This window comes from Phaeoacremonium minimum (assembly GCF_000392275.1).
Source record: "Phaeoacremonium minimum UCRPA7 unplaced genomic scaffold PA7_03_scaffold_468, whole genome shotgun sequence".
NCBI classification, from domain to species: Eukaryota; Fungi; Ascomycota; class Sordariomycetes; order Togniniales; family Togniniaceae; genus Phaeoacremonium; species Phaeoacremonium minimum.
Window position 1 is genome coordinate 424,425 of NW_006921370.1, and position 9,273 is coordinate 433,697.

Genomic DNA, 9,273 nt, shown 5'->3' on the forward strand with positions numbered 1-9,273 from the left:
TCCACGCGCTGCTCGCTGCGGGTGCTACGGTACCACCCTACCGACAAGGCCAGTTCACTTCACTTCAGGTCTCATTTAAATTCCTGGGGTTTGCCTTCTCCAAACCTTGGGAACTCTATCTGCTGCTACTGCACCTTGGGACTCATTGTTGCTTGACTGACGAACCTCTCGTTGAGTCTGGCAAGACAGTAAGCCCAGCATGTTTGGCAAGACATCTGGTGAGTAATTCCGTCACTCCGGCCTCACGCCTCACTTACACCAGCCGACCACACAATGGAGCGCTCATCACCTCCGCTCTTCCCCGCAGAAAGGAAACCCGTTGAGTCGGGAGCCTCGGTGCTTGGTTCTCCTGCAATGCCATTGCCCTCAGTAGTCTGTTTTTCTGTGACTTTAATAACATAGATCTCAGTGAAAGCCCCCGAGGGCAAGTCCGAGGCTCATGAGTCAACTGGCAATGGCCTCTCCGGCAACACCTATGACCCAAACCCGGAGGTCGGCTCGCCAGCCGAGTTCGACGAGCTGCATGTGCGCTGCCCGCCGCACACAACCGAGAAGAAGATGATGGCCCGCATCGATCTTCATCTGCTGCCCTTCATTGTAGTTCTGTACCTGCTGGCCTTCCTGGACCGAGTCAATGTCGCCAACGCTCGCTCGTTCAAGCTCATCGACGACCTGAGCCTGAACGGTGCTAAGTACAATACCATTCTGACCATCTTCTTCGTCCCCTACGTCTTCTTCGAGATCCCCTCGAACATGCTGCTGAAGCGCCTGTCCCCGCGTGTCTGGCTGCCCTTCTGTGGGCTCGGCTTTGGCATGGTCACCGTCTTCCAGGGCCTCACCCAAAACTACTCCGGCATCCTGGCGACGCGCTTCTTCTTGGGCTTGTTCGAGTGCGGCATGTTCCCCGGCTGCTTCTATCTGCTCGGTAGGTGATTGTGTGAAGCTACGGCGGCAGTGCTCCCGAGAAAGCGTTTCTGACATTCTGAGTAGGAATGTGGTATAAACGCTCTGAAGCCCAGCGTCGCTTCACGCTCTTCTTCTCATCGACGTCTCTAGCTGGCGCTTTTGGCGGTCTTCTGGCATCCGCTATTGGCAAGAGTAAGGCAGCGCTTACCCCCCTGAGGCCCTGGCTCGGCATTGCGTGGTATAGCTAACACGATGCACAGTGCAGGGAATGCGAGGATACAACGGCTGGCGCTGGATCTTCATCCTCGAGGGCACATTGACCTGTGTCATCTGCATCATCTTCTTCTTCGTCTTTCCCTCTTTGTAAGTTGCGACTTCGCAGGGTCAAGGGCGAAGAATCAGCTGGCTAACGAGTGTGTCCAGCCCCGAGCAGGCCAAATGGCTCACCGAGGAGGAGCGTACTTATATCAAGGCTCGTCTGCAGGCCGACCAGGGCCACAATGCCGCTGAGCGCAAGATCACCTTCCATGATGTCAAGACTGTCATGAGTGACTACAAGATCTGGCTGGGAGGCTTCATGTATCTCGGTTTGATCGTGCCTGCGTATAGCTACGCCTTCTGTAAGTCGTTTTACACCAGTTTTCCCGTTTCATGTGATCAAGTGGGAGGTTCTTGAACTGTAGCGATTGCCAAGAAGCCCGTTCAGGGGGGCCGAGCACTCCATATATGGGCTCAGATGGCTACACGCGCAACTGCGCATGATCTTCGAACGCCGATACTAACCTCTGCAAACAGTCAGCCCCGCTATTATCCAGTCGTATCACTACGGCGCGATCCAGACGCAGCTTCACAGCGTGCCGCCGTGGGCGGTCTCGTTCGGCTTCAGCATGCTGGTCGCAGTGCTCAGCGACTGGGCCAAGCACCGCTTCCTGTTCACGATCCTGCCCATCTGCATCGCCATCGCCGGGTTCGGCGTCCTGCTCAACGTGCACGACAACACGGACGTCGAGTACGCGGCGCTGTTCCTCGTGTGCATGGGCACCTACTCGGCCATGCCGGTCATCGTGTGCTGGTTCAACATGAACCTGGGCGGCCACCACCGGCGCGCCATCGGCGTCGCCTGGCAGATCGGCTTCGGCAACATCGGCGGCATCATCGCCACGTACAGCTTCCTGAGCACCGACGCGCCCTTCTACCACAAGGGCTACAGCATCTGCGTCTCGTTCATCTGCCTCAGCGCCGTCAGCTGCTGCCTGTACGCCGCCGCCGTCGTGTACGAGAACCGCAAGCGCGACCGCGCCGTGCGCGACGTGGGCCTGACGGACTACGAGAAGTCCGAGCTGGGTGTAAGTGTGACGTGGAAAATAAGAGCCTGAGAAAGCGACTATTTGGGCAAAGTGCTGACTTGATTGTTCTAGGACCTTAACCCCGAGTTCAGATACATGCTGTAAGCATGTTTACGAGCTCCGATGTTGATGAGTTGGATGCTGTTTACCATGTGAGATGAGAAAATGGGGTTGTTTCACGAAATCGTGAATTGCATAGTAGAAAAGGGGCTACGGCGTAGCTCAGGTAGATTTTGACACGTCCGGTAGATACCACATAAGGGGGCAATGTCCCCCCAAACGTTCAGATACTCGCAATATAAAAGATTGCATGCAAACAAAAGCTTTTGTCGCTCTATTTTCCTGTCTACCTAATGTTTGAACCCTCCTGACATGTACAGTATTCCTACAGTGCCGAGTCTCATGGCTTACACCTCAGTTCCCTTCCTTTCTAGCGGGATAAACACCCGTATCCCACACAACCAACCGCCCCTGACGAGTCGCCTCCTCGTTGAACAAGCCATTGAACCCGTCCCACACCCTCGTCAGCGTCACGCCCATCTCGGCGCCGCCGCCTCCCTTCTCGACGTCGAAATACTCACGCAGCATCTCCTCGACGCCCTCGAACCCCACGATGAACCGCGGGATCTCCCCTCCTCTCCGGTGCGCGTCGTCGCTGTCCCCGCTCGTCAGCAGCGGCCAGACCTCGCGGTCTAGAAATGCGTGGCCCCAGCGCCCGTCCTGCCCGTCCTCGCGCGCGTAGAACCGGTCCGTCTCGTCACGGTAGTTCCGCCGCTCGGCGCTGCGTGGCGGCGTGCCGAGCGGCGGCTCGCAGGTCAGGGCGCGCGCGCGCAGCGAGGGGTAGACGAGGTGCGAGCGCCAGGGGGTCGAGTGGCACGGCGTGAGGAACAGGACGAAGAGCTCGTCGCCTCCGCCGGCGGCGCTGACGATGGCCTCGGGGTCGGAGGCCGGAGAGGAGAGCGCGGAGGACGAGAGAGTGTGGTAGTGGCTGCTTGGGTGGGCGGGGTGCAAGTCGAGATGGTCTGGGTGCAGGCGCTCGTACTCGGTGCGGAGGAAGGTGAGGACGGAGATCGTTGCGCCTTGGTGGAACATGGAGAGGTAGACCCCGATAATGATGTTGGCGAGGATGAGGAACGCGAGTAGTGGGCCGCGCTTGAGACTTGTCGGCGACGCAGAGCTCGCCGGTTCAGCTATGAAGTAGTCGTTGATGTAGGGGGCGGCGAGGATGTGCAAGATCGGAAGAAGGGGGTAGATGAAGCGGACTTCCTTGTGGGCGATGACGGACAAAACCCCGATCATTGTCAGGACAGTGAATGAGAGCGTCTTGAGAATATTCGATTGAAGCACAGGTGTACTGGCCCGCGATGTTGACGACTTATAGAGACTCAACAGCGCAAATGGCAAGAAGGTAGTCGTTAAGAGAGGAATGCCCTGGCTCAAGTAATAATGCCAGTCCATGTGACCATAGAACACAGCAATGTCATGGGAGACGTTGAAGTAAAGCATTTGTAACGGCGGAAAGGTCCACGTGCCGAAGTAGAGGCGATCTGAGCAGGCAGATATCGCCAAGGCTAGTAAGCCGCATAGAACGCTTTCTCTCAAAAGGACCATCGCCGTACTAAAAGTAACTGCGCTCTTGCCATCGAGAGTCATCCGTGTCACAGTCAGCAGTGCAATTCCAGCCCAGATGAGGATATTGGTGGGTCTGAGGATCACGGCCATGGCAGCCAGAAAGAGAGAGATGCGGAGGCTTTGGGGAGATTAGTATTTAGAGGTAGGAGTAAACTTTCAGATGCAAACCCATACCTGTTGATACTTTTCCTGCTTTGGAGCGGTGCAGCTGCGGCGATATCACCAAGCAACTCCCACGGCCAATAATACAGAGCAATAATGGTTATAGTCGTCTCGAGTGAGTTTGAAAACGTTCTCGTCGAGCAGAACCATTGCCAGGGGTTGAGAATAGTCAACCATAGCTAAAAGAGGTCGTCAATACGCTTTATATTGGTATTGTGAAAGACCAAGACTCTTACTGTAGTCCAGGCCGCCCTGCTTCCCCTGCCGTAGATCCTTTCTGACAACTTCCAGGTGTAATAATCACCCAACCCAGCAAAAACCGACTGGACAGCCTTCGGCAGAAACACTAGCAGCAACGCTCTCAGGGGCGGAAAGCATTGAAACAAGGCCAGTATCTTGTCCGCAGCCATGTAAATGAACCCGAATATCACCGGGTGCATAGAAGCCCGGAGTTGATATTGCCACTCCTAAACATGAATCAGTCACATACTCGAGAGGCAGGTTATGGACAAGACTTACCCATGTCAGCCATGCTCCACTGTCCGGGCCAAATGCCAGATTCCAGGCCGGCTCGAGAGCCTGGAAATATTCATCTGGCTGGAAGAAGGTGCGCACGCAGAGGGCGTTGAAGAATCGAAAGGCAAGCAAGACGGCGAAGACGTCGCGGGTCTGGGCAGCTATGACATCCGGGTGAAGCAGCTCAGGGGCTCCACGGCGTGACACTGAGCCGGCGTTGGTCTTCGGCCCGGACTTTGGGGGCTTGGACGGAGTGCTCATCCCGTCAAAGGAGTGGAGACGCGGACGGACTTGCTCGGAGGTTTGCTTTGAGACAGGAGTGTTGTCAGCAAACTACTTTTCAATTCATCATCTAGCTGCACACGGATATGGAGTCCGTAGACCGTATTGAATGGGAGAGAATGCACAATGACAACCTGTCGTTGGTGTCTAGGCGACGGGCTACAGGGGGGCTACAGGGGCCCCTGTCGTGCTGGGCGGGACATGATTCGCGGGCGGTCGCCCCTACTGTGCCGAAGTAATCAGGCCAATCGTGATAGGCTTGTGATAGCATAAACCACCTGCATTGGGCGACCGCGGGGTTCTTGGCTTTGGGGACACAACCCCGCTATCGGACTCCCAACTGCGTCTCTCTCTCTTCAGCAGTGTTATTCTGGAGTGAAGATAGACGCAGAACGTCGTAGCAATTGCCGTTCATTGTGCGGTAATGGCTTCAACGTCTCCATGCCATGTGACTGGGAGGTTACGACATCATGTCAGATCTGATTAGCTGGTCAATTGATGCCATTGAGTAATGGCATCGGGCCCGGTTTCCTTCGGCACGTCACAGGTGGCCGGTCTACCAAGGTACCGCACAAGAGCCGCTTACACTTGCACTTAGGGGTCTAGTGTGGCGTTCTCTTGGGGAAAAGCTAGCTAAGTGTATCTGCATCCTCTCCTGTCCTGTTGCCGTGCTGTTCCTGCAAAGTGGAATGCAGGGAAGCATCCACTCCCAACTGTTTGCCGTTGGCTCTATTCCTTAATTACTTAAGGTCATAAGTAGGTGGCTCTTCCCGGCCGATCCCTCTCCAGATCGCCCCTCCTTGACTACTTACCTCACCGACTTCTGCGATCCTTTGTCCTGTTTTCGTCTTCCACTCTTCACTTATCTGAAGACGTTCCGTTAACCACTCACCACCAGACTATCCTTGCAAGCCTCCAACGCATTCCACGAAGGCAATCGAAGAGTCTTGCGTCATCTGCTGAGCCAATTGATCCATCACGAGCTTTGCTGTTGCTGTTCGACAAAGCATACCATTATGGCTCCCCACGCCGACGAGACCACCCGCTCCAATGGCAGCGACCCGGCGTCGTCGAGATACCACGCCTCGTCCACAAAGGGTGCCATTGCCGCCGAGAACGAGTACGCCGCACACAACTATCACCCAATCCCCGTCGTCTTCTCCCGCGCACAGGGCGTCAACGTCTGGGACCCCGAGGGCAAGCACTATATCGACTTCCTCTCTGCGTACAGCGCCGTCAATCAGGGCCACTGCCACCCCGAACTGATCAAGGCCCTCACCGAGCAGGCCGGCCGCCTGACCCTGAGCTCGCGCGCCTTCCATAACGATGTCTTCCCCGTCTGGGCCGAGAAGGTCCGCAAGACCTTCGGCTATGACATGGTTCTGCCCATGAACACCGGCGCGGAGGCTGTGGAGACGGCTATCAAGATCGCGAGGAAGTGGGCGTACAGGGTCAAGGGCGTCCCGCAAGGCAAGGCCCTTGTCTTTGCTGCAGAGGACAACTTCCACGGACGCACGGTAAGATATACATCCTCGGGGCTTGGGGCTCGTACTAACGCAGTAGTTTAGATGACCGCTATCTCGCTGTCGACCGATCCCGAATCTCGCGACAATTACGGCCCCTATGTGCCCAACATCAGCGCTTCTAACCCCTCGACTGGCAAACCGATCCGCTACAACAACATCGCCGATTTGGAGGAGGTTCTCGAGAAATACGGCAAGGAGACTGCCGCATTCATTGTTGAGCCCATCCAGGGTGAGGCAGGTGTGGTGGTGCCGGACGAGGACTACCTCCCCAAGGTGTCCGCCCTCTGCAAGAAGCACAATGTGCTGTTCATCTGCGACGAGATCCAGACCGGTATTGCTCGAACCGGCAAGATGCTCTGCCACCAGTGGGCCGGCATCAAGCCCGACATCGTGACGCTCGGCAAGGCCATCTCGGGCGGCCTGTACCCGGTGAGCTGCGCGCTGGCCGACAAGGAGATCATGATGGTCATTGAGCCGGGCACGCACGGATCCACCTACGGCGGCAACCCGCTTGGATGCGCCGTGTCTCTGCGCGCGCTGGAGCTTGTGGACGAGGAGGGCTTGATCGAGAGGGCAGAGCGCCTGGGCAACATCTTCCGCGAGGGCATTACGTCTTTCAACTCCCCGATCATCACCAAGGTCCGAGGCAAGGGCCTCTTGAACGCCGTTGTCATCGACGAGTCAGCCGCCGCAGGCAGAAGTGCTTGGGACCTGTGCCTCCTGCTCAAGGAAAAGGGCCTATTGGTAAGTTCAGGACGCTTTGCTCATGTCCATGTCTAGATCACCATCATCGCAGGAGACTAATGCAGAGAACAGGCCAAGCCGACCCACGGGAACATCATCCGATTCGCGCCGCCGCTGGTCATCACCGAGGAGGAGCTACGGAAGGCGCTCAGCATCATTGGAGAGGCGCTGAAGGAGCTGCCGACTGCGAACAAAGCGGAGGCACATTAGTGTGGGGTATTTATCAAAAGGGCGGACGGACGAGGTTGAAGGTTGATAACAACGGCTAATGTTGCAGGACGCTCACTCTCTAGTCCCCCTCTGCCTAGAGCCTAGGCATCTGGCAAGATGTGCTGGTTGCCTACCGGCCGGGTAGCACTATCGAAGATCGTGGAGTGAGGGTTAGAGAGAGCGCGCACACGAAGCCAATCAACCGGGTGGGGGCGAAAAGGCAGATGCACCGAAGCAAGCTTGGAAAGATTCGCTGCCGGCGGCACTCTGCCAGGGATGGAACATTATGGTCAACACTCGAGATCACAGGAGTGCACGGAAGCTGTTGGTTTCTGCATGGTTGGAAGAATCCTGCTGTGCTGGCTGGATGTACAGTACAGACGAGGCTTTCTATGTTGCTGCAAGCTACAAAGTGGAAGGCGTCTCAGGCATCATCGGTGGCCTGCTGTGCTACCTACCTACCATCAAGCAACTCGCCAGCAGCGTGTCTCTACTACCGAGGCAGACTTTTACTCCACGCCCCTTCTTCGATGTATCTCGAGAGCCTCTTTTTGGTTGTTGACTGGAGATATCCCACCAGATAGCGTATTGAATATGAAAAAGAATTACTAGCAAACCGACTCCAAGACACCTGCGCATCTACATCTGCATCGCTAACCGACAATTGGGGACTCGAGCGGCCGATTGGCACGACAAATCCAGACAGGCAGGCCAGGAAAGGTAGCGCTCTCTGCCAGGCCGGGCGTTGGAGGTTGCGTGCGTCCCTGCTGGCTTCGCTGGCGGCACGGTGCGGTGACGCGGTGATTCGTCGGTGGAAGGGGTCATACATGCCGCCTATGCACGTCGCTGCATGCAGCAGCAGCAGCAGCAGCAGCTTCAAGCAGCGGAGGCAAAGTTTAGTTGGCAGCAGTCATCGGCCGGGGGGAGGGAGGCTCCAGGCCAGCGAGCGAACTCCATGGGCGGTCAGACGGGGCCGTATAAAATGAAAATAAAATACAAATATGCAGAGGAGGCAATGCAATGCAAAGCAGGCTGGGTTGTGCTTGGAGCGTGGTGATGTGTCAAGACATAGAGCGGTACACGTGAGCCTGCCTGCTTGCACCCGTCCTCCACCGTGGGCAGCACCAGCGGGGGTGCTTGTGCTCCTCGCTGCCCCATTGCTCAATTGGAGATGGGGACACGCTGGACGGGGGACAGGCAGTGGCACAGATCGTTGTGTGTGTGTGTGTGTGTGTGTGTGTGTGTGTGTGTGAGGGTGTGAGGCCCTTTACTGTACTGTATCCGTACCTACCTGGAGGGTGTGTTGCCTGTCTTGTATGTGTCCGGGCGAATGAGGTGCGGCTGGTTGCAGGCTCGAGAGACGATAAATAGATGCGAGACCCCATATTCTCCAGACTCGTTCCCCTTTGGGCTGTCCGCAGAGACAGTGTGGGTGAGATGGAGGGTTGCTCAACTTCTGTGATCTCACCCATGGTTTTCTCAGCTTGAGTGGAATAGAGATTGACTTGGACAGGATGATAGGTGTGGCCATGGATAATATGGCATAGTCCGCGGGCAGAGTAGAGCAGAGGAGAAGAGAGCCAAACCACGGTAAGACACCGGCCGGGGCCATTGACGTTGGCGGCGGCTTGCTCAAACCGTGACCGACAATGCAGAGCCCATAATTGAGACATGCATCAGGGGGGCCGGCCCCATTGTGTGTCGTCGTGGACCAGAGACAAACCACCTGTCTCTGGTCCGCGGGCCAATGAGGGAGATGAGCCGTATGAGAGGCTATCGGAGTGGTCATGTGCGCGTCTTCGATCAGTGGAGTGGACATTGACCGCGAGACAGGCCTCATTGGAGGGAGAGAGTGCAAACAAGACAGGAAGAGCCGAGAGGGCATGCGATACGCTGGCGCTTGGAGCAAGGGCGGACTCTACAATTGCGACTGTAGCCAGATTAGCTGT

The 9,273-nt window shown here is 56.5% G+C and overlaps 3 protein-coding genes across 3 annotated transcripts; 2 read left to right on the top strand and 1 right to left on the bottom strand.

Annotated features, from left to right (window-relative positions):
* Positions 1-273: 273 nt before the first annotated feature.
* On the top strand, positions 274-2,357 carry UCRPA7_6429 (putative mfs transporter protein; the record flags this gene model as incomplete). The annotated part of the gene is made up of 7 exons (XM_007918967.1): positions 274-343; positions 410-925; positions 991-1,098; positions 1,167-1,269; positions 1,330-1,526; positions 1,702-2,252; positions 2,325-2,357. The coding sequence occupies 7 exons, from the start codon at positions 274-276 to the stop codon at positions 2,355-2,357; spliced, it is 1,578 nt and encodes a 525-aa protein (XP_007917158.1).
* Positions 2,358-2,666: 309 nt separating this feature from the next.
* On the bottom strand, positions 2,667-3,551 carry UCRPA7_6430 (putative gpi mannosyltransferase 3 protein; the record flags this gene model as incomplete). Its single annotated transcript, XM_007918968.1, has 1 exon — positions 2,667-3,551. One exon carries the CDS (start codon positions 3,549-3,551, stop codon positions 2,667-2,669), a length of 885 nt encoding a protein of 294 aa, XP_007917159.1.
* A 2,309-nt stretch (positions 3,552-5,860) lies between these two features.
* UCRPA7_6431 (putative ornithine aminotransferase protein) lies at positions 5,861-7,324 on the top strand (the record flags this gene model as incomplete). The annotated part of the gene is made up of 3 exons (XM_007918969.1): positions 5,861-6,361; positions 6,413-7,114; positions 7,187-7,324. 3 exons carry the CDS (start codon positions 5,861-5,863, stop codon positions 7,322-7,324), a joined length of 1,341 nt encoding a protein of 446 aa, XP_007917160.1.
* Positions 7,325-9,273: the final 1,949 nt, after the last annotated feature.